Consider the following 24249-nt stretch of genomic DNA (forward strand, 5'->3'; position numbering starts at 1 on the left):
GGGTTGAGTGATTGGAAGGCCGCTGGCCACTTGGTGAGGACAGATTCAGGAAACAAAAGGGGGTGGGGACCAACTGGATGCCAGGGACTGAAGATGGCACAGACTGTAGGATTTGAACCTGCTGACAGGTTACCTCAGCAGTCAGTGGTTGACTCCTTTCCAGTGAGTGGGTGCTGAGCTGCCCCCGTTAGCAGAGCACCATAAGTAACCCAATGGGAGGCATATTTGATATCTGGAAAAATCGTTTCTTAACCTGCTGCCCCCTCCTCCTGATCACTCATCTCACCTGGTAGGATTCTATTGTGCTCCTTTCCAAGGGCATCCTTTTACTCTTGAGATCACCCTTCCTGTAATTACTCATCCTGGAACGACACGATGGTGGTATGTCAGGTGTAATGACACGTGAGGCACCTACATTACATCTAGTCTTAATTAGTGAATAATAATACCCTTCACAAATGAGCTCTGGCTAATCTCATGGCCTCTATTAATATCTATTTTTTTCCTGAAGAGGTTTTTGTGGTGTGAGTGATACGCCACGAGAGTTCTAATGTTTTCAGATCTGTGTCTATGTGACTCCAATACCAAGATGGACAAAATACCCAGGGAACTTCTCCAGGTGCGGTCCACCTCCATGTTATAGATGAGGACCCTGAGGCACAGAGGGGTCAAGTTATTCCCTGAGCTTGGAAGGCGGGGAGTTGGAATTCAGAGTCTGTGGGCCGCAGGGCTGGCCACAGTGAGACAGACTCTGTAATTGCTCTTTAATTTCTCATTTGCTCTGTTTGCTGCACTGTCAGAGGCTCCCCTCTGTGATCTGGAAAACCCGCACAGGTTAGTCAGCACGGCTCAGCCCTTTGATTGACCAGATCTGACAGGTCTCTCGCGGAGGAAAATTGCTGCGCTCACTCAGACACGCACACAGAAGCGGGGACTCGAGCTGTAAGTGCCGTTCAACGCTGAGCACTTGCTGGATGCAGGAAGGTCATTGCCTCAAGAAGGCAGCTAATTCCCCTTGATGGAGGGCCTGCCGTTGGGCTCAGCCCTGAGCGAGGGTGCCCCCCGCATGAGCAGACTGTGGAAGCGAATGGACTGGTTTTATGGATTAAAGCTACTTAAGAAAATTTAAAAAGTCGTATTCCCTTCCTGCTCAGTGCTACCCAGCCGGCTTTTTTGTAATTTCCCTGGCAGAGTTTCTCTCCTAATTGGAAGTGATAAGGCAAACAGGCTTTCATCAGCTGAGACAGGATGGAAGGCTGTGGGTAATGGAAGGAGCAGCGGGGCCCTGACTCCCTCGGGAACGGGAGGCAGGTCTGATTGCTGGCCCTTGGGAGGTGACTTCCTCTTGTCGCAGGGGAGTGCACCAGCCATTCCCGGGGGGGGCGGGGGGGGGGGCGGGGGGGGCGGCAGGCAGGGGGGTCAGAATTATGAGGCACAGAGGCAAGAACTAAGTGTCACCCAGCGGCTGACTCCTGGCTCTCGGGCCAGCTCCAGCCCTACCTTGGGCCAGGCTGGTCGCTCTCTGTATTTAGAAAAGGGGGACTAGCTTTAGTGCCTGCCTTGTAGGAATGATTTTGGTTCTTTAGAGGAGGAGCTCTGTGTAAATCCTGGCATTATGTTTAAATCTGAAGAATGCGTCTAGAAGGGGCAGCTGATGAGTGCCTGCCTGCCATGAGAACTGGTCTGTGTCCCCACAGACAAGAAGGGCTGAAAAGGAACTTGGGTGTCATCTATTGCTGTCCTTGGTTACACAAGCGGAAACTGAGGCCAGGGAGGTGAGAGACTCCCCCAGACCCCAGTGGGGGATCACATGTGCCTTTCTCTTTGACCTGCTTCGTCACCTCCTTGTTTGGAAGGGTGGGTTCATGTTAACAGTTTGCTGTTAAAGAGCCCGAGGAATGGTCCAAGCAGGGCTACTTCTTAGGAATATTCAAACTGACACTGTTGTATTAGAAGACACACAACCAGGTTCACGCTATGAGCTTCTTAAAACCTGGTGTCTCCCGGCCAGTATGGTTCACTGGTTGAACGTTGACCTGTGAACCAGGAGGTCATGGTTCAATTTCCAGTCGGTACATGTCCAGGTTGCAGGCTCGATCCCAGTGTGGGGTGTGCAGGAGGCAGCAGATCAATGATTCTCTCTCATCATTGATGTTCCTATCTCTCCCTTCTCTGAAATCAATAAAAAAAATTGTATTTTCAAAAACAACAACAAAATACCTGGTGTCTATCCCCATGGACCTAGGTGACCAGGGGGCTCAGCCAGCCCGCCCCAGTTCCGGCAGGCTTCCCATCTACCCAGGCTGCACCCTTCCTACAGAGGCCGGGAGGGAAAGGTGCCCAGCCTTGTCTGAGTACCACTGGCAATATCAGCATTATGAGGAGAGTCAGGGAAAATTCGAGTAGGGAAGGAAGGAGTCACAAATCCCAGTACTATTTATTGAACCCCAAGTATATGCTGCCTATTCTATTTGCTTTATTCCTCTATCTGTTATAGACAGACAGACAGACAGGCAGGCATATTCCTCTGTACTTCAGCCACCCTGTCTGGGAGGTAGGGCTACCTAGTTTTACAACTGAAGAGTTTTAGCTCAGAGAGGGTGACTTACTTGTCTGAAGTCACACAGCCGGTTATAGTGATAAGAGCATCAGGCATTTGGCATTTGTGACTGGGTGGGCCAGATCCCAGCCTTGGCTGCTGCAGCGAGGCTATCTTTGCTCAGCCTCCTGCAGGCCCATGCTGAGGGCCGAGGAGGCGGACGGCGTGGACTATTCTGAGAAAGAGAGCTTTACTGCAGCTCTTCCCACCCTGCTGTCTCGGGGAGTTAGTATTTAAAAAATATCTGACCTTCTGGCTGGGCCTGGCTATTTTTATTTTTGGAATGTCATGGCTTAATAGGTTGGGTGGGTAAGTCTGTCTTGTGAGATGTGTTTATTTTTCCCCTCCACGATCTACGGCTGCTCTGCAACTGTTGCTGCCTTTCGGAAAATGAAAAGAGTTCATAAGAGACCGATTCTCCCGGGTGGGCGTCCTTGCCTGTGCTTTCTTTTAATCCCAGTGTGAACACTTGCCCCCTTTTATCTCCCACTCTTTCATAGCTGATGGGGATTTTGAAGGTGGAATATTAGTGGTAAAAGGTTCCGTATGCCTGTCGTAGATTTTTCTCTCAAATGCTCACATGATTTCTGTTCTTTATAATAAACTTTTACTAATGAAACATTTTTTAAAGGATAGAGAAAAGTGCCAAGAGTCACGCAAAGAAAGCATGCCTGCCTGCCTTCCACGCAGCTCCGTTGAATTCTACCAAGTTGTCATGCTCCCTTGAGATGGTTTTGAAGAAGTAATTCTTCCAGTTGAAGTTCATTGTGTACCTCTGGTCCCATTCGCCAGCGGGTAACCACTCTCCTGAGTTGGGTGTCTTTCTTTCCCACGTTTTCATAACTACGTTTACAGCCGTTGGCATCCATTGGCTTGCGCCTCCACAGTTTGCATTTTTACTAAGCTCAAGGCTTCTCAGATTTACCCCTGTCTCTTCACACCGCCCCCGGTCAGTAAGTTGAAGCGCTGGGTGGGTGATATATTCCATTGTGTGGGCGTACCCTGAGTTTTCATCCGTTCTCCTTTGGGTGAGCATTTAGTGTGTCTCACAGTTTCGTGTTGCAGCAGTGCCGCTGTGAATGTTCTCTGTCTTGTCTGTGCACGTTTCCCCGCAGGCCTAGGGTGTGGAGGGCTGGCCGGGTCAAAGGGCATTTGCGTCTTCAGCTGCACTAGGAATTGCCAAACTGCTCTTTTTCTTTTTTAATGTATTTGTATTGATTTCAGAGAGGAAGGGAGAGGGAGAGAGAGAGAAACATCAGTGATGAGAGATTCATCGATGGGCTGCCTCCTGCATGCCCCCTACTACGGATGGAGCCAGCAACCCAGGCATGTGCCCTTGACTGGAATCGAACCCGGGACCCTTCAGTCCGCAGGCTGACATTCTATCCACTGAGCCAAACCGGCTAAGCCCAAACTGCTCTTGAGTTCCTCTACCACGGGTGGGCACATGGGATTCCTGTGGCTCCCCACCATCTTGCCACTTGAGGTGGCCACACTTCAGAATTTTATAAGTGTGATGGGTGTGAAAGAGAACTTCCAGTTGCATTAATCATTCTTTGATTGTAGGTGAGCTTGAGTATATATATATATATATATATATATATATATATATATATATATTAAGTGGCTCTTTGAGTTTGCTCTTCAGTGAGAATACCTGCTCATGCGCTCTGTCCAGTTTTCCACTGGGTTGGCTGTGTTTTCTTGCCTAGTCTTGTGAGAAAATCCTGGAGCCCTGGCCAGTGTGGCTCAGTTGCTTGGGCATCATCCCATGCACCCAAAGGTTGCTGGTTCGATTCTTGGTCAGGGCCCATGCCTGGTTGTGGCCTCGATTCCCAGTGAGGGTCGTGTAGGAGGCAGCCAGTCAATGTTATGCTCTTATCTTTATGTTTCTCTCTTTTCTCTCTCTCTCTCTTCTTAGAAACAATCAAACAAACAAAATCAGAAAGAAAGAAAACACTAGGCATCACTCTTTGTGGGTTCTATATGTAGCAGATACCATCTTCTAGTCTGTGGCTTATCTTTGACCTTTGTAGTGTCTTTTGATGACTGGGAGTTTTCCATTTCAATGCAGTGGGTTGTATTTATCAGTCTTTATGGCCTGTGCTCTTTTTAGCCTTATTCTAGAAATCCTTAGCCCTGACTCAGGAAGATATGCTTTGGGGCCTAAATGAAGCTCATTTAGTTTTTCTGTCCTCATTCTTTGATTTGCTTTGGTATTTTTCATACTTGCCCTGTGAGGGTGTCTCTGTGCAGCAGAGTGCAGGCAGAGAACGGTTTGCAGTGAGTGACTGTGAGAATTGTGGCAGGCGTCCCTGGGCAGACGGGGCTGGACTGAACTTGGGTGGGATCAGAGTCTTACTTCTTGACCCGGTGGCTGTCTCTGAAAGGCGCTGAAGTGCAGGGCTGATTGGCTCTCTCTTGAGCCTGGCTTATCTGCAAGCCTGATGAAATTCATCATAAGGTTGTCCTCGTCAGCTAGCCCCACGGCCTGATTCTCACTTCCTGCTGCTGCTGCTGCTGCTGAGTGAAGCTGAAGAGAGAACACGCGGGGGACAGCTTCTGCTCCAGGCTCCCACCCGAGCCTGACGTGCAGCTGGCCCTGGTGAGGACAGGGTGTGTGGGAAGAAGAGAACTCAGAAACGTTCATCCAGACTTCTTCTCTTCTGTTCTTCCCTCCCACGAGCTCAGGAGTGCTCTGCAGACCCAGGCCCACTGTCCCATTCATTGTGGAAATGGATTCAGGCAGCATTTAGATCAGGGGTGGGCAAACTTTTTGACTTGAGGGCCACAATGGGTTCTTAAACTGGACCGGAGGGCCGGAACAAAAGCATGGATGGAGTGTTGTGTGAACTAATAAATTCAAAGTAAACATCATTACATAAAAGGGTACGGTCTTTTTTTTTTTTTTAGTTTTATTCATTTCAAACGGGCCGGATCTGGCCCGCGGGCCGTAGTTTGCCCACGGCTGGTTTAGATCCATTCACAGAACTTGAGAGTGTCGTGCTGGAGGGGCCACACTCTCAGGAGCCATCAGGTTCTGTTCCCACCTCATTCAGTCAGCAAGCATTCACTGTGTGTGTGCTGGGGGCCTGGCACTTGCTGGTTGTTGAGGACACAGCGGTGAACGGAACGGCCAAGGTCCCTGTCTCCGTGCTGGGGGAACGGCCACTGAGCCCCAAGGATCGTTTCAGAGTGTGGTGGGTGTGGTAGGACAGAGAGGAAGTGCCTTTGGATCGGCACCTTGTTATTTCAGATGGACCTGCTCTCTTCTAGCCCAGGAGTCGGAAAACTATGGTCTGTGGCCCCAAGCTAAGAATACTTTAAACACTTTTAAATGGTTAACAAAAAGGCAAACTTTACAATAGAGTTTGATGATAGGGAGCACTAACTTGGACTTCCATCAAGTGAAATGTTACCTGTCCCGTCCCCCCTTACAAAGGATTTCATTCTTTTCCTTAGTAGACCTGTATTACAGGAAGTTGTCCTCAATGATTATATTTTGAATTTCATCACTAAAAATGTTGTGCAATGTTGTTTTCTCTCTTTATATGAGTACCTATATCATGTCTTCAGTGTGTCCTCTTACTTCTTCAGACTGTTTCCTTGTCTGCACAATGGGCATGGTGCCTAGTTCATAGCGCAGCTGTGAAGGAATATGAAGAGAATTGATGTTAAACTCCTGCCATGTGTTAAGAGCTTCAGCAGATGTTAGATCTTCCCTAGTGGAAAGTCCATAATGATTGGTTTCTCAAAGGCTGTGAGAAGGGAGCAGAAGGGTGGGCGGGGCTCAGTGCTCCCCTTTGAGGCTCGGCATCCTCCCCAGTGGCTCTCCAGCCCCTGAGCCGCGGACCGTGGCCCTGCAGATCCCCACAGCGTTAATGCTGCCCCGACATAATTTTCCTCGTGAAACGCGACGAAGCATAACTAAACAATGCGAGTAACAGCTTCGGGCCCGTAATGAGGCTGTAAATACAGGACAGAGATAATTTATGGAGCTTTTTCCTGGTAAAGAACTGTCCTTTTCAGACCTTTTCACTTTCTCTGTGCTTTTCTCATTAATACTAGCCATTGGCTTCCTTTGCTGACTTGTTTTCAGAGGGAAACAGAGCATTTATCATTTTGTGAGCATTTATCATTTGATCACCACATGGGAGAAGCAAAGAAGAGAGCTGTGTGAAGTGCAGATGCTGGGCGGACAGCTGGGCCCACTCACTGTCCAGGTGACCCACACCACCCATACATGTCCCTGCAGTAACATTACACACGATCGTCCTTCACGGTCGGTGTCATGATGAAATCTGTCAGTGCCCAGGGTCACCAGTCCTGGGCTGAACCCACGAGCCATGTTATACCTTCTCACCAATCTCCTCCTTGAGCAGATGGGTGAGGGGAGGCTGGGGCTGCTGGAAGGAGCTCACAGGCAAGGCGGTGTGCAGTCTAGACAGAGCTGGAGTCCTGGCTCTGCTCAGGTACTTGGAGCCAGAAGCACACCCTCACTTCAGGCTCAGGCATGCACACGTGACTGCTCCCTTCTTGGTGGCGGCGAGCGCTCCGCATAGCAGGACGCCGGCAGGAAGCAGTCTGTTTGATGAGAACCAAATGGCTCTGGGATATGCTGGGGACAGATGTCTCTCCCTCCGTCCGACACGGATGCCACCATGCGGAGCCGTCTGGAGTTGAAGGGACCTTCGGGGGTTTCCCAGGGATGTTTGCAAACACACGGTTGCCGACCAGCCCCCTGGGTGCTTCCCCTGTGCCCGTGCGCGGGGCGTGCGTGTTGTGTGCGGAGAAGTGAGTCAAGGAGAACACAGATGGCTGTTTTCAGTGGCCTCCTGACACTGTGTTTGTTGGCACCAGGCAGTGGGAAGAGGTGTGTTCATTCTCCGGAGGTTTTAGGGAAGAGATTTTTTGAGATCTGCTAAATGGAATGATAGGCTGTATGTGTGTCGGCGCATATGTTTGTATGTCTTGCTTTGTTGTTCATGGAGCCTGCAGACTGGATTGTCAGGAAGCAGAGGATCAAAACAGGCGACTGGGCAGAAATCTGAACTCGGGGCCCGTGGAAGGTTTGCAGATGTCAGTTCTCTAGGGCGTCATGACACGGGGTGGCCCCGAGGGGCGGCCGATGAGCAGGGGAGAGCAGAGAACGGGGCGGACTGCAGCTGCTCCCGGGGAATTCCCATTTCTCAGCTGGGAAAGTTGACCTTGCTAACCGCGGTTCCAGGAGAGTGGGCGGAACGCAGCAGCTGTCTGAGTATTCACAGTTGCCCCAGGTTGGCCCCCTCATCATTGGGTATAAATTTGTGGGTGCCAGAAATTTTGGAAGACGCTGCTGCAGTGGGCTGTTTGCCTCTGCCCAGTGGGGGAGGGCTGGGGACTTTTTTTTTGTCATTCTTGGAGAGAAGGTGTAGTTATTTTAAGTAAGTGATGTGCTGCAGTGAACATGGGCAACTCTTTTTCATTTTTCAGCTTAATGAAAAAAAAGGGAAGGGAGGAGAAAAAACCCCCACTAGCCTACTTTGTGCTAATGCTTGTCTTTTTGGATTCTGAATGTGTCCCCAGACGCTGAGATGGGATAAATATTTCAGCCACTAGAAAGTCCTGCTGTCGGGGTGAAAAGATTTCTCACCTCTTTTAAAGCAGACAGGGTGGTAATTTACTTGCACAGATCCAGACACCTCATGTGCCTTATTTTTAACTATACGTGTACAGATCCCACTCACCTTTGGGAGGGATGAGGGATGAGGCTAGAACGTTCCAAGGAGGAGTCTGGGGGTGGGGGTGAGTCAATAACTATGCTTGGTTTTCTTGGAGCGGCCACACATATTCTTTGAGGATCCACCGAGCACTAGATGTGAAGGATGTTTAGCTGGACAAGGCGGTGGCCCATGCCTTCCTGGGTGTGCCATTCCATGGGGAGATGGTACAGACACATAAGTCAGCGCAGGCTGAGATAAAGGAAAACGGGGGACAGTACCCGACTGGAAAGTGGGGACCAGTTTTCCATTGGGTCAACACAATCTCAGAATGAGTGACATAAGGCTATTGTCGCAAGACTGAGTGACATTAGTCAAATGTATTAGTTTGCTAGGGCTGCCATAACAAAGTACCCCGGAGTGGATGGTTTACCATTCAGGGTGGGGAACGTCCGGCCCCGAGGGCTGTGTAAGGCCCGCAAAATCATTTGGTCTGGCCCTGCCAAGGCATTAGGGGTGAGTTCATTAAATGTTTGACCAAATATAGTAGGCTCATTTTCAAGTAGATAATTTTGTATGGCCTACGAATGATGTTATCAATATCCACATGGCACTTGGCAGAAAAAAGGTTCCCCACCCCTGGTTTACATGCTAGAAATGTACCTTCCCCCCCATCCTGGAAGGCAGAAGTCTGAGATCAAAGTGGGCAGAGTTGGGTTCCTTGGAGGCCTGTGTCCTTGGCTTGCAGCTGGCCGTCTTCTCCCTGCGTCCTCACATGGTCATTCCCCAAGGCCGTCTGTGTCTTAATCTCCTCTTTGTAGAAAGACGCGGTCAGATTGGGTGAGGCCCGCCCTCAAGGCCTCATTTTACCTTAACCACCTCTTTAAAGTCCGTGTCTATGAATTGAGCTACATTCCGAGGGACTGGGGGTCAGGGCTTCAACATATGGATTTGGGGAGGAAGCAATTCAGCCCCGAACACCGGGGAAAGCAGGAGGCGGGGCGGGAGGGGGTGGAAGAACCGAGGTCCGAGAGCAGCATGGGTGGAGGCCTCCCTGCAGGAAGGACATTTGTGTTCCAGGAAGTGGTTGGGAATGAGGTTCAGAGGGAGGCCGGGCTGGATCCCACGGGGCCTTGTCAACCGTGGCAGGAGCTCCAGATGTATTGTGAGGGCACCGAGAAGCCATCAGTAGCAGGTTAAAATCTCCCTCTGCTGCGAAGAGAAGGGACTGGGGCCCTGAGAAGTGAACGCTGGGAGGTGGGTGTAAGCTGGGATTTCTCAGCCCCGGCCTCATTGGCATTCTGGGCTGGCGATTCTTTGCTGCCACGTGGATGGGCGGCAGCATTCCTGGACTCAACCCTCTAGACGCCAGAACCCCAAAGTCTCCAGGTTCTGCCCTCTGTCCCCTGGGGGGCAAAATTGCCCTGTGTTGGGGACTACTGGCAGCTTGGATTGGCTGGTACCATCTGGGTGAGGCACACTGGGTGGGTTTGAGGAAGATTTTTGAGGACAGAATCAATGGGATTTAACCTCTTATTGTCTTGGTTTCTCCTGATGCTTTTGATTTTGATGATATTGTCATTTCCCTAAAGTGCAGGGATCTGTGCCCCCTGCATGCATAATAGAGGTACTCAGAAGCCCTCGAAGCATGGTCCTCTATGTTGTCAGTCGCCAGGTCCTGGGGATCCCTGGTCAGCCTGCAGAGCTCTGAGCCCTTGCTGGAGGGCCACCTGTGCAGGAGCCCTGAGCCCTGTGGCTGGCAGGGCCACCTGTGCATGAGCCCTGAGCCCTGGGGCTGGCAGGGCCACCTGTGCATGAGCCCTGAGCTCTGTGGCTACAGGGCCACCTGTGCATGAGCCCTGAGCCCTGTGGCTGGCAGGGCCACGTGTGTTTGACAGACGTGGTATTTACGTCCCTGCATCACACCCTTTCATTTGTCAAGTCCGTGTGCTGCCAGCCTGTTGACTCTCAGAGCAAGCACTTTGGAATCTAATCTGGCCAATTTTCTGCCTCCGGAAACCTGTTTATCAGAACAAGATTTCACCATTGCAGCGACTTCTCAGGCAGCTCGCCTCGGAGGAGCTAGTGTTGCAAAAGCAAGTGGAGGTATTTCTAACAAAACAGCATGACAGTTACAGTCAGAGCCCTGAAGAATTCCCTACCTGCTGGCGGGGCTTGAGCGGTGGTTGGGAAACAGCCGGAACATGTGGGGTTTTCTGGGTTGTATCTTCCATGTCTGGCCGGGACCCAGCACCTGGCTGTCCTTCTAGGCTCCTCTCCTGTGGGTCCCCCTCCTCAACCTGGAGCCCTTGACTGAAACTGGTTTCATGTTCTTCTCGGGGTGGGGGGTGGTTTTCGAGGAATCCTGTCTCGAGAGGGATCTGATAGTGAGTGTGGGCTCAGTGGACAGAGCGCCGTGATGAGCGATGTCTGACTTGCTGGTGGAAGAGGGGCCATAGTGGCACAATCTGTTTGCAGTTCCCACAATCACTGCTCGTGTTTTGCTCCATTCCCTTCAGGGCTCTCCGCACTGTGTCTTTGCTGTCTGTCTCTCGGCCTGAGGGGCCCTTAGCTTCCATCTCTGCATCTGTCAGCAGCCCCTGCAATGCCGCCTCTCTCCTCCAACCTTTCTTAGAGCCTGGGATTTTGACTTTATCTTAAGAACAGTGGGGAACCATTCAGTGGCTTTTTAAAGTAAGGAAGGGTCATGATTGACTTGCTCTTTAGAAAGGTCCCTCTGGCCACAGAGAGGAGCCGGAGGGGTGGCAGGGAGGCCGAGTTGCAGGAGAGTGTGGCAGTAACTCCGGTGAGAGATGGGGTGTCCTGGGCCGGAGTCGTGGCTGTGGCCATGGAGACCAGCGTGCGGGACTTGGTGCTTGGCCGTCATAGGGGATGACGGAGTGAGGAGGGGATGTGGAGGGTTGTTAGGGTTCGGGTGTGGGTAGTCGGGGCAGAGGGAGGCCCCTCGCTGCAGCTGCTCTTCTGGAATTCTTCAGTGAGCTCTGAACGCTCGTGTTTAGTGGAGAGGCATGCCTGTCCATTATTAATTCCCCCGCACGGGGCAGCTGGTTTGTGGAAGTACCCACGGTCCCGGGGCTGATGTGGCTCTGCTCGCCGGTGGCTGTGTCATTCCAGTGGGTTGTTGCCCACTTGTTCCAGTTGTCAGACGTGTTCAGTACCAGCCCAGTAGGACCATAGTCACCCAGAAGAATAAGAGCTCATTTCCGCTCGGAGAAGTCAGGGGACACTCAGAGGGAGAGCAGCACACGTTGTGTGCTGACAGGTGCGTAGGGGGGTGCTAGGGGACCCCTCAGGTCGAAAGGCATGCCAGGTAAAAACAATAGTGCTTGTCAAGAGTAGCGGCATGAAAGATGTGATGTCACGGGTCTGGAATGCGATGCTTCTCTTTGGCAAAGCGTGTGAAAGAGGCTCATGGGCCCTCCGTTACCCTCAGGCAGGTGTGGGCACCCCTCAGAGTCCTTGGCAATAAGATTGTTAGTATCCCCAGGTTTCCTTCCAGCCCTAGGCTTCATCTCTCTGCACCTTTAGGACCTAGCACAAGTGTCTGGTCAGACACGGTCAATAAATGCTCATTGACGACTCAGGAGGGAGCCCGGGAGGATGGGTCTTCTTTTCCCCTTTTCCCCTAAGACTGTGCTACTTCTAGATGGCTCCTTCTCTCCCAGCCATGGGTCACGCTGGCTCAGGCCCATCAGATGGGTTCCATTCTAGTTCCCTTGAAAAAAAATCACCCATCCCGAGTCCATTGATGGATGAGTGCAGCACCCCCACCCCCACCCCCCACCCCCCACACCCTGCTTGCTTTCTAGCTTAAGGGGGAGCGCTTTGGGCTGAGGGCCGTGGCACTCTGTGACTGTTCAGTGGAGTTGCATCCAAACCTCGGGGCTTGGCTCTAAACCTCCAGGAACGCGTGGCCAGCAGTTCAGTGACCTTGGGGGTTAGAGGCCTTCGTGTAATTTTCAGTTTGGCTTTTTCTCCTCGTTGACCTCAGGCAGGTCGATTTTGTGGGCTGGGGCCCCCATGTTCTAAAGTGAAAGTATCTGCCAATATCCCTGTTGACTTGGCCCAAGTTCAAGGATTCTGCGATTGTAGAGTCCCAGAGTCTGAGACCTGGCAGGGGCCGGCAGTTCCTGCTGTTGGAGGCTTTGGGGGTCCAGTGCTCACTCCTGTCCGGGAACCTGCAGCTTTGGTCACTGCTGGTGGCCAGGAAATAATGTGTGTATTTCACAGCCAGCCTTTCTGATGGGAAAAGAAGACAAGTCAGTGAGCACCTAACGTGCGTCAGACACCTGCTCCCCCCCCCACACACACTTCTCAGTTTTTCTCCATTTAGTCCTCTCAGAATCCCCAGGGGTGGGGCAGGGGACTTTATCCGTCCATTTCACAGATGAGGAAACTGAGACCCAGAGAGGTTTCACTTATCCAGCCCACACCAGACAGGAGCCCCCTTCCGTTGGGGTGGGCTCAGATCCTTGCCGCCTTTGCCATGTCGTCTGATGGCCCTGTCCCCTCTCTCCAACAGAGAGCCAGCTGCTCCCCGGGAACAACTTCACCAACGAGTGCAACATTCCGGGCAACTTCATGTGCAGCAACGGGCGGTGCATCCCGGGCGCCTGGCAGTGCGACGGGCTGCCCGACTGCTTCGACAAGAGCGACGAGAAGGAGTGTCGTGAGTGCCCGGCCCGGTGGGGACGGGGGTGGGGGGATCCTGGGGTAGAGGGAGGAGGTCCCGATCTGGTGAGGTCCCATAGGCTCTCTTTGCTGCCCGGGGTGGGCGGGCCTGGGCCTCTGGCCAGCAGTCCCGTCCTCTCCACCCGTCTCAGTGTAGAAGCAGGGGCCTTGGTGGTGAAGGAGCCACAGGGCTGGGCACGCTCTCCTAACCCCCATCCTGGGGGACTGTCGTGGCCTCCGCTTTACACACGAGGAATCTGAGACCTGTAGGTTATGGAGCCTCAGGATCCACCCACCAGCAAGCAGCGGACCTGGATTTGCACCCAGGCTTCCTGACCCCAGGCCCAGGCTGATAACCTCTCACACGTCTTGTACATTGTGGAGTGTTCTTGACAATTAAGTAAGAGGCAATGCGCCAAGTGTTCAGCACGGAGCTGGTACTGACTAGATCAGTGATGGCGAACCTTTTGAGCTCGGCGTGTCAGCATTTTGAAAAACCCTAACTTAACTCTGGTGCCGTGTCACATATAGAAATTTTTTGATATTTGCAACCATAGTAAAACAAAGACTTATATTTTTGTTATTTATTTTATATATTTAAATGCCATTTAACAAAGAAAAATCAACCAAAAAAATGAGTTCGTGTGTCACCTCTGACACGTGTGTCATAGGTTCGCCATCACTGGACTAGATAGTCATTTGCTTCCATGTGCCCTTTCCTCAGACGAGAAGGCGTGGGCATCATCCTTCAACTGGGCACCACCAGAACCGAGGGTATCTGACCCTCCCCGTGTAGTGCCCCTGAAATAGGCCTGAGATTCAGGTTGGGGGGGGCGGGGCGTCTATGAGAAAGGAGCCACCTGGGATGTGCGTGGAGGGGCGCCAGGTGTCCAGGGATCACACTCCCGGCCCCGGAGCGTGTATTCTTCCTCCGCACAGTGTGGCGCTGCCCGGTGAGCGGGGTCAGGGCACCCTGCCAGGTGGGAAGCACCCCCCTGGAGTGCCGGCCTCCAGGTTGTCCAGGGGGTGGCTGCCTGGCGTCCACACCACTGGACAGTGGTTCTTGGCTGTTTCCTGGGCTTCGGGCAGCGGGCCTCTGCCAGATGGACTGTGTGTGACTCCCAGGCTGCTGTCTCTCTGGAAGCCAGCTGAGGAAATGGCCGAGGAGCGGCTGATCAGGGGACTTCGAACATCGCTGGTACCGGGGTTTGAGGCCGAGGCCATTGACCCACGGGAAGGAGCACTGGGTGTGGAGTCCGCCTCTGGAGCCGGTCAGCAAACACCCCCCACGTGATGTGTTTCCGAGGGCAAGCTGCCCGCTCCGAGATACCCCTCACCTGGATGAGGGTCCAGTATTCTGGCTGCCGGCCCTTGTTCTGCAGACCTGTTGGGGGCTGGATCGGCAGTATGTTTTTTTGTGGGGAGGATTTCATTTTGTTTGTTGCATATGGTTTTTCCTGAATAGACCACTGTACGTACTGCATTTTTATTTTTGCAGTTTCTTAAACAAGTATTGTGTCTCTCAGCCTTCTCTAGTTTCTAGCGTAGCTTCGACATTGCTAGAAATGTAACGTTCGTTATTTGAGTTCACATGACATAGCATGTGTGAACGCCACGATCTGTCCAGCTCGGAGCATTGTTAAGGCTGCACAGATGTGGGCTCTGGCCACTTTAGGGCGTGGTGTGTATTTGAACCTCCAGGACGTGCAGACTGTCCCTGGCTGAGGGGAAGTTCGGCACAGGATGAGTTTGTGGAAGAATGCAGGGCTGGTGGTTGAGATCTGTTTTATTCGCAGCTTTGTCAGTAGCGCTCTGTGATACCAGCTTCCGCTGTGACGTTCTCTGTCCTCCGTCAGCCCAGGGCCGTGATTGCAGGATCCATGCGCAGACTGGAAGGGGCGGTGGAAAGAGATGATAGAAAAAAATGATGGTGCGGGCAGCTGCCTGGCGCTGTTCGGTTTGGTTTGGAACAGGCTCGTCTTGGCGGCTCTCCATCCTTTTTCCCCCATTTCCTACCCTTAACCCCCAAGTGGAGACTTGATTGACATTTATTTAGTCTTTTGATCAAAACATAATTTTAAAAACCATACACACAAACACATGCGTTAAAAAAAAGCCCTTTCCTCTGTTGCCCCCTCCCCCCCTTTTTTGGTCTTTAAATAAAAACAGAAGAACACTAGAAAGTTAGTTTAGACAATAGAGGGAAGGAAAAGAAGTCCTTTTAAAAAACAAATGCTTGCATTTTAAATTTCGGACATATTGCCTTACAGTCCGGGAGTCAGTCGACAGTGTGGGCACTGGAGAAAGATAGTGTCCAAATCCCAGCCCCTTCTCCCACCCCTCTCCTCCCTGCTCTGTGGTCTTAGGAAAGTTACCAGAATGTTCTAAATCGTAGCCATTGGGAGGATCAAATGAGAATTCCTGGTGCTTCAGTTCCCTCCTCTCCAAAATGAGAATAAGGCTTCTAAGGGCATTGTTGGGAAGTTTGAATGCATGTTAACCACACGGCGGCATAGTGCCTAGTAGGCAACAACTGTTACTGGTCAGTCCGCACAAATGGTTTTATCCGGTCGTCGTCATGGGAACGCAGGATTGAGTAACCATTCTTCTTCACATTGGAGGCCCTTGGCCACATTAGCATAGTTGGCATTCGTAATTGTTGTTTTGTGAGCTTGCCTATTATTCCATCAAGTAGATGCACTGCAAGCTAACCATCCGCTATTGTCGGGGGTTTAAGTCTCTTGCTTTTTTTACTTCTGCTGATCAAAAGGTTTAGGGCCAACAGGAGGAAGTTTTACATATGCAGAGGACAGAGCCAGGAGGGCGGAGCTGAGGTCTCCAGGCTACCAACTGGCCCACTTACAATTCGTGCCACTTCCTTCCTTGTCTTGCTCAGAAGTTACAAAGCCCTTTCTCTGATTCTTTGGAGTAACTTGGTACTCACAGGGAGGAGCGTGAAGGCGGCCGGTAGTCTCTCCGGGGAGAGGTGATTGCCTCAAGTGCCCAATGAAATAGCTTTGGCCTTTAGAAGATAATACACTCAAACAAGAGTCCTTGCGCTTTTCAAAGGGTGAGAGAAGAGCGCAGAGCAGGATGTCATGGTGGGCTATGAGGCAGTGAGCTCAGCAGAGGAAAGATTGTCATGAGACAGGGAGAAACCTTATCATAAAGGGAATAAAATCATCTATTGGTGAAATTGCGGGGATGGGGAGGATGAAGACAACAGGGTCACACAGAGTGGGTCCTCTAACAGAACTCCACCAGCATCTTAGAAGTTGTCATCAGCTGTGCTCATCAGGGGTACACACAATGATACGATGATTTTTTCTGTATCATTTAATGCTTAAATAGTCCGTTCCCTTGGGTGTCATGTAGTTTATTTGCTCCTTATTTCAGCGTTTGTCTCGTTTTAGTTTTTCACTGTTAGAAACGGTGTTCATGTCCTGAGGGTGGACGTGACTTCTCTAGCTTTGAGAAATTCTCTTAGTCTAGGTTCTCAGAAATGAAATGATGGGGTTGAGGGACAGAGGCTTTTCCTGGCTCTGGATCCCAGACCGCCCACGTGCTCTGCTGAGGGCTGGCACCGGCGTGCTCTTCCCTGGCACCGGCTGAGAACTCTGGCTGTCTTTCAGTCTTGGCAGCATTCACTAATATCTTAAAAAAATATGTTTATGGTTCATTTGATAGTTGAAAACAGTTCTATAGTTTAAGTTTAATTTTTTTTTATTATCTAAAGAAATTGAATGTTTTCCCAATACCTCTGTTTACTAGTTATGTTTCTGACTTTGTGAAATATCTGTTAATGGACTAGAATACATTTCCATCTGGGTTGAGTCACTACATTTTCCGCCTCATGAATCTGAAGAACCTCCCCTTCTTAGAGTTCTGAGAGAAGAGGCTCGTTTTGGGAGAGTTTTGAGTGTATTTCTGTTCTTGGTTAGTGGCATGCCCTGCATAATCGTTTTATCTAAATAACTGTTTTTGGCAGTAAAAGGAATAGAGAAATGTTTTAGATAAACATGGACACTTCATGAAAACACTGTCGTGATGTGGCCTTACTTGAGCTCCTCTGGGCTGCAAGTTACGCGATATTGACTCAGTTGTCACAAGTCCTTACGAGGAGGAAGCGGAGCCCCATGAGCTTGCACAGCTTGCCTGTTGGCCCAGAGCCCGCGTCCCCATAGCCTTCCTCCACCAGAGGCCACAGTGGGGTCCTTCCGTCTTTCTCTGCACGTGGAGCGGTGCCACTCTGCTGACTGAGACCCTGCTGGTCTCACCACTAAGCCGCTTTTTTAAAATGTAGAATCTTGCCCTAACCGGTTTGGCTCAATGGATAGAGCGTTGGCCTGCGGACTCAAGGGTCCCAGGTTCGATTCCGGTCAAGAGCATGTACCTTGATTGCGGGCACATACCCAGTAGGGAGTGTGCAAGAGGCAGCTGATGGATGTTTCTCTCTCATCGATGTTTCTAACTCTCTATCCCTCTCCCTTCCTCTCTGTGAAAAAATCAATAATATATATATATATTTTAAAAAAGTAGAAACCTCGATGATGGTTTCCCATGGAAATGATTTCTAAGATGGCTATTGGTCCTGCGAGTCCCTGAAAGAAGAGACTGCGCTTCATTGCTACCACTTGCTGTAATAATCAAGCAGCGATCCCCACCTCCAGGGCCCACTTGTGACATGGAATCCAGGCCCTAACGTCCGCTTCCAGCTTCCAGCTTCCTGTGGCATCCTCGCTGCCACCTCTGTGCCCTGACCAAATGGGGGCGAGGAGGTGTGAGATCCGCGGCTCATTCTTCTCTTGGAGAAATAATATCGGTCTGTATCTTTGAGCAGGCACGTGCAGACTTTTAAAGACACAGGCCCTTTATGTTTGTGTGGGGTGGGAGTGGGGGATGGAGGGAGGTAAGAGGAAATAGGGATAAATGCAAGGATTTTGTCCAGTAATAAAATGTAATACATTTCCAAGTTCAGAGACATTGAAAATAGGTCAAAAATGGAATTTAAATTGTATTTGCTTTTACTGTCCCCAACCGTTTCTTGAGCATGGCTTTTGGGCTCTGGTGTGATGCAGAAATCCATGGGCGGGTTTGGACTAATGATCACCGAGAAATATATAAGGCGAAGGGATTAGCCAGAAAACATACCATGGACACGATCAACGTGTGGTGATGGACAGAGGGAAGGGGGGCGGGGGTTGGGTGGAGGGGGACACGGGAGGGGAATGGGAACATGTGTGATAGTGTCAGCAATAAAAATAAGGAAGAGAAGAGGTGGGAGAGTGGGGCATCCTCTTTCCTTTTCATCATCTTTCTCACCTTCTGCCTCTAGGTGGTGCCACATATAATGTCTTCTTTTAAACCTGGTGCCACAGGGCAAGCAGAGATGAGGGGTGTAAACTGGATTCTGAGTTGTTATTCTTACCAAACTTTAACAGCAATTCAGCGATGTCACCAGACACCCTGGGTCACATGCTAAATGCTGCAGGAAACCAGGACGTTTCTACAGGATGGATGTGGCTTGCCTCGTCTTCTCTTAGACTGCACTGTTTCTTCTCAGAGGAGGGGCTGGTGACGGGCTGTGGCCTGGGAAGGGAGCCTGCCAGGGAACTGGTAGATGCAGCCACAGCGGCGTTGAGTCCTCCCCTTTAGCTGCCTGTATAGCAGAAGTGTCACCACACCATTGTTATGGGTTGCATTGTCATCCCTTCCCCGCCCCAGTCAAACCTCCCCCCCACTCCCCATTCATAATGTTAAAGTCCTAACTTCCAGCAGCTCAAAACGTGATCTTATTGGGAAGTAGGGTCTCTGTAGAGTTAATCAAGTTAAAGTGAGGCCATTGGGCTGGGCCCTACTTCCACATGCCTGTGTCCCTATAAAAACGGGGTATGTGGATGCAGAGGCACATACAGAGGGAAGACGATCTGAAGGGACACAAAGAGAAGATGGCCCTCGACAAGCCGTGGAGAGAGGCCAGAACAGATCCTCCCAGTCTGCAGGGGGAACCAGCCCCGCCGACACCTCAACTTCGTACTTCTGGCCTCCAGAGCTGTGAGACAACACATTTCTGTGGACGAAGCCGCCCGGTTGTGGTACTTTGTCATGACAGCCCTCGCAAACTAATCCAGCCATCCACCCACCTCGCTTGCTTCTTAAAAATGATTGTTCAGTGAGTGACAGCTGGCCCACAGCTGTGGAACAGGGGACGTTCACAGACATCCTGCTCCCGTTCTTTAACAATTTGAAAGTAAGAATCTTACTGTTATGGGTTGAATTCTGTCCTCCTACACCCCCCCCCCCCAAAAAAAAGATAAAGTCCTAACCCCCAGGACTTTGGCATATGACCTTATTTGGAAATAGGGTTATTGTGAGTGTAATTAGTTAAGATTAGGTCCTTAATTCGATATGACGGGTGTCCTCATGAGAGGACAGTGAGAATATGAGGGAAGAAAGCCATGTGACAGTAGAGGTAGAAATTGGACTGATGCAGCTGCAAGCCTTGGAACGCCAGGAATGGACAGCTGCCACCAGCAGCCACAAAGAGGTAGGGAGAGATTCTCCCCAGAGCCTCAGAGAAGGCGCGGCCCCACTTACCCCTCGATCGATCGCAGACTCTGGCCTCCAGAAATTTGAGAAAATACATTTCTGTTGCTTAAAGCAACTCAGTTTATGGTACTCTGTTTTAGCCACCCTGTGAAACTAATATACTTGCCAGGGACAATGAAAGCCATTTGGGCTTCAGTGGGCTGGCTCAGCTCAGTAGATAGGGGCATTCCTTCAGCCTCCTGCCCCCCCTCCCCCCCGCCATCCCACCTGGCCCCTCTGGAAGAGTCCTGTTCTCCATTTCTGCTGGACACACTGCCTTGTCACGTGATCCAGGTGTCCCCTCTCCTCCAGGCGTTGGTTCTGGCAAGCCATTGTTCAGTGCTGAATTTCAAAAGCCTTGTGGAGTTGAGCTTCAGAAAGCAAAACGTGCCCTTACAGAGTCTAGAGAATATCATTGCGCTTTAGCGCTATGTCTGTTGGTGGCGAAACAGCACCAGAATGTTCCTGGTGATTGGACCTCGGTTTCAGCAGCCTCGGTACTTGAGTTCTAACTAAGAAATTCAGAGCCAAGACTCAAATACAAGCAAAAGTTTATTTAGAAAGTCACAGAGGTAGAAGTGAGCCATAAAAGAAATGGGCTCAGGAGACAAGATACAGAGGCCAAAGTTGGGAGGGCTGAGAGAGAGAGAAGGAAAACGTGCCTAGGGGAAGGAGGCGGGTGGGGAGGCTGTGTTCCCAGCTGAATCCTCAGTCCTAAGGGCTTTTAAGGGCAGGGATTTTAGGGGAGATCCCAGGGGAGGATCATGATAGAGTATCCATCAACTCTCCAGGTGTGCCATTCCAGAGCCATGGTCTCTACTCATTGGTTGGCTCTGCGGTCATTGTGTCTGGTCCTGATGGTAGCCTTGATGTAGGTCCCTCTGGCTTTGCTACTTTTCTGGGCCTGGAGCTGAAACACAACTGAAGCCTAGATGTTATCTCAAGTATGACTGTCTCTGTAGTCTACAGACCCGAGGCTTTGTTCCTAAGATTATTTGATGCTGATCAGAACCTCATTGTCCTGAAGGCTTAATGCTTAAGGGAGTGATTGTGCAAGGGCTTGTATGGGAGTCATATGAGGCTATTCTCCGTCCCCCTTGTTCCTTCTCTAAGAGGGTCTAAACCACGTGACTAGCGATATGCTAGGGGAGGAAAGGTTACCCTGAGAGTGAGGTTTTGTTTTCCCAGTTTTGCCAGTTGCTAGGTACCTGGGGCTTTCTGTCCTGGTGACCTTCTGTCCCTGGCCCATTGTCCTTGCTCTGCTCATGTCCACTGAACATTTCAGAGCAGAAACTCACCTTCTTTCACAACACTCACTGTGCAGAAGAAATCCAAGATCTGTGTGTTAATGTTGCCTCCTTTCTAACTTGGTCATTTTGTTTATGTATTTGTTTGTTTGTTTTTTAATCTTTTTGTTGAGAATATTACAGATGTTCCCCTTTCTTTCCCCCATTGTCCCCATCCACCCGGTTCCTTCCCTACCCAAGGCCTTCACCACCCTATTGTCTGTGTCCATAGGTAATGCATATATGCATATAAATTCTTTAGTTAATCTCTTCCTTCCCTCTGAGATTCATCAGTCTGTTCCATGCTTCTATGGCTTTTGGTTCTATTTTATTCATCAGTTTATTTTGTTCATTATAGTCCTTATTTGTTTATTTTTATTTTTAGGTTTAATTGTTGATTGATGTGTATTTATTGCCATTTTATTGTTTATATTTTAAACCATTATTGTCATCTTCTTCCTCTTCTTAAAGAATACACTTCAACATTTCATGTAATACTGGTTTGGTGGTGATGAACTCCTTTAGCTTTTTCTTGTCTGAAGCTCTTTATCTGCCCTTCAATTCTAAATGATAATTTTGCTGGGTAGAATAATCTTGGTTGTAGGTTTTTGCTATTCATCACTTTTAATATTTCTTGCCACTCCCTTATGGTCTGCAAAGTTTCTGTTGAAAAATCAGCTGTCAGAGCTTCAAAGGACTTAGTGAGACTTTCAAGGATTTTAGTGAGAATTTCAAGAATATTAGTGAGAACATAAAAGACTTGAAAAAGGACCAGTCAGAGATAAAGCATACACTAACTGAAATAAAGAATAATTTTCAGGGATTCAACAGTAGAGTTGAGGATTCTGAGAATCAAATCAATGATTTGGAATATGAGGAAGCAAAAATCACCCAATCAGAAGAGCAAAAAGAAAAAAGAGTTAAAAAATATGAAGATAGTATAAGGAGCCTCTGGGACAACTTCAGGAGAACCAACATTCGCATATGGGGGTGCCAGAAGGAGAAGAGAGAGAGCAAGATATTGAAAACCTATTTGAAGAAATAATGACAGAAAACTTCCCCCACCTGGTGAAAGAAATAGACTTACAAGTCCAGGAAGTGCAGAGAGTCCCAAACAAGAAGAACCCAAAGAGGCCCACATGAAGACACATCATAATTAAAATGCCAAGGGTTAAAGACAAAGAGAGAATCTTAAAAGCAGCAAGAGAAAAGCTCCCTACAAGGGAGTACCCATGCAACTGTCAGCTGATTTCTCAAAAGAAAATCTGTATTTGTTTGTGAATATCTCAGGTAATACTGGGCATACCTCCTACTTCACTTAAATTCTTCCATCTCAAATGTGAGACCATAAATGCTGTGGGGGCCAGAAGTGCTGGTTTCTCCCCCCACCCCCCAACCCTCAGTCTCTAGTTATGGCCTCTGGGGCCCTGGAACCATTTGACCTTACTCTACACCTATTGCCCCCTCTGTAAGATAGAGATAATAGCAGTACCTGCTCCACATGTGATATTTAAAACATTAATTAGGCAGTACGTGCAGGCCATAAGCCAGTTAGGAATTAGCTGACCTTTAACAACAGGCACTATTTCCTGGTGCAGACAGGGTGAAGATCTGCTCTGCTGACCACAGGGCATTGTTCTAAACCCTAAATGAGTCATGTATCTGTAGCTCAGAGCTGGATGCCTCGAGCAGGTTACGCATTTGGTAAGTGCTGACATTCTTCCCTTAGTCAATGCGAGTGATATTGTCCTCGAACCAAAGTCTGCCGTGACATGCCTAGCCTGTGCCACGCTAGCCGTTACCGTTCCTGCCCACCTCCCCAGACCCACACTTTCCCATGCCCTCCACCCCCTCTCCTCTTCCTACTCTCTCTTTGAGAGCCTACCAGGGATCCTCAAACTTTTTAAACAGGGGGCCAGTTCACTGTCCCTCAGACCGTTGGAGGGCCGGACTATAGTTTAAAAAAAAAACTATGAACAAATTCCTATGCACACTGCACATACCTTATTTTGAAATAAAAAAACAAAACGGGAACAAATACAATATTTGTATTTGCATGTGGCCCGCGGGCCGTAGTTTGAGGACCCCTGGCCTACACCATAGAAACATCTTCCAGTGCTGGGTCAATATCTTCTTTTCACTTGAGTCTTCAACACACAGTCATGAGCTGTTATGAAATTCTCTTTGGCTTAGAGCTCTAGGGAGCCAGGCAGACACGGAAGCTGGCGCACAAGGGAAGGAAACAGATGTTTGAGGGCCTGCGATGAGCCAGGCAGGCCCTTCAGGTCACAGAGAGGGAAGCTAGGAAGTAGCTCTACTGCGTTGAGTAGGGGACCTGCAGGTGTCCCCCACCCGCCGGAGAGGCTGCTGAGGGCTTGTTCCCAGCTCTGCTGGGGCCCCGCACAATGAAGCACCCATGGGGATCGCGATGGTGGTATTTCCCTTCATCACTTGAACTGTCTTCTTCAGTCCCCACCTTCACGGCTCTGGCCTGAAACCAGAAGGGCTCCTGCAGCCTCTAAGGCTTTGGCTCTAGAACTGGTAGAGGTAACAGCCTTCCACAGACTCTCTTCTTCCCTCCCGATGTGCCCTGTGCCTGTGCCCACGGCGAGCAGAGACTTGTAGTCCAGATGTTGGGACCACAGCACAGATTGCCAGGCTGTCACCTGAGAGCTGCATAGGAATTGTCAGGCTACCCTTGACCAAACAGGAATTTGACCTTGTGCACACTTTTCTAAAAGGACCCTGGTAGCTGTGTGAAGACGCCAGCAATTTCACACTGCGTTGAGAAAAACAACATGTCCTGAAACGTTCATGGTACGGTATGAGTTCCCCGAGGCTGCTATGACAAAACACCACACGTCCATGGCCTACAGCAGCAACCTGTGCTCTCAGTTCTGGAACTTGAGGTCTGAAGTCCAGGTGTGGGCAGCACCAGGCTCTCCCTGTAGCTCCACGGGAGGGTCCTTCCGTGCTGGCGTTCCTTGGCTCCCTGGGCTCCCTGGGCTGGTAGATGCAGGCCAGCCTCTGCCTCCGCCATCGTGTGGCCTGCTCCCTGGGCCTCAGATCTAATCCAGGTTGCCCTCTTCTTCAAAGGATACCCGTTCGTGGATTAGGGTGCACCTTTATCCAATATGACCTCATCTTAACTTGGTTATATATGCACAGACCCTATAAGGCAGGGATGGCGAACCTTTTGAGCTCGGCGTGTCAGCATTTTGAAAAACCCTCACTTAACTCTGGTGCCGTGTCACATATAGAAATTTTTTGATATTTGCAACCATAGTAAAACAAAGACTTATATTTTTGATATTTATTTTATACATTTAAATGCCACTTAACAAAGAAAAATCAACCAAAAAAATGAGTTCGCGTGTCACTTCTG

The 24249-nt window shown here is 50.0% G+C and overlaps 1 protein-coding gene across 3 annotated transcripts in view; it reads left to right on the top strand.

Annotated features, from left to right (window-relative positions):
• LDLRAD3 (low density lipoprotein receptor class A domain containing 3) overlaps positions 1–24249 on the top strand; it is a 205579-nt gene that overhangs the window by 68878 nt on the left and 112452 nt on the right. For all 3 annotated transcript variants that reach the window (XM_070427802.1, XM_070427799.1, XM_070427800.1), the window contains exon 2: positions 12842–12988. In XM_070427802.1, the coding sequence (XP_070283903.1) occupies positions 12901–12988 (88 nt within the window). In that variant the 5' untranslated portion in view covers positions 12842–12900. The remainder of the gene's footprint in view (positions 1–12841; positions 12989–24249) is intronic.

The sequence above is a fragment of the Myotis yumanensis genome, unplaced genomic scaffold, assembly GCF_028538775.1.
Source record: "Myotis yumanensis isolate MYYU_CA2020_CCGP unplaced genomic scaffold, mMyoYum1.0.hap1 SCAF_10, whole genome shotgun sequence".
NCBI classification, from domain to species: Eukaryota; Metazoa; Chordata; class Mammalia; order Chiroptera; family Vespertilionidae; genus Myotis; species Myotis yumanensis.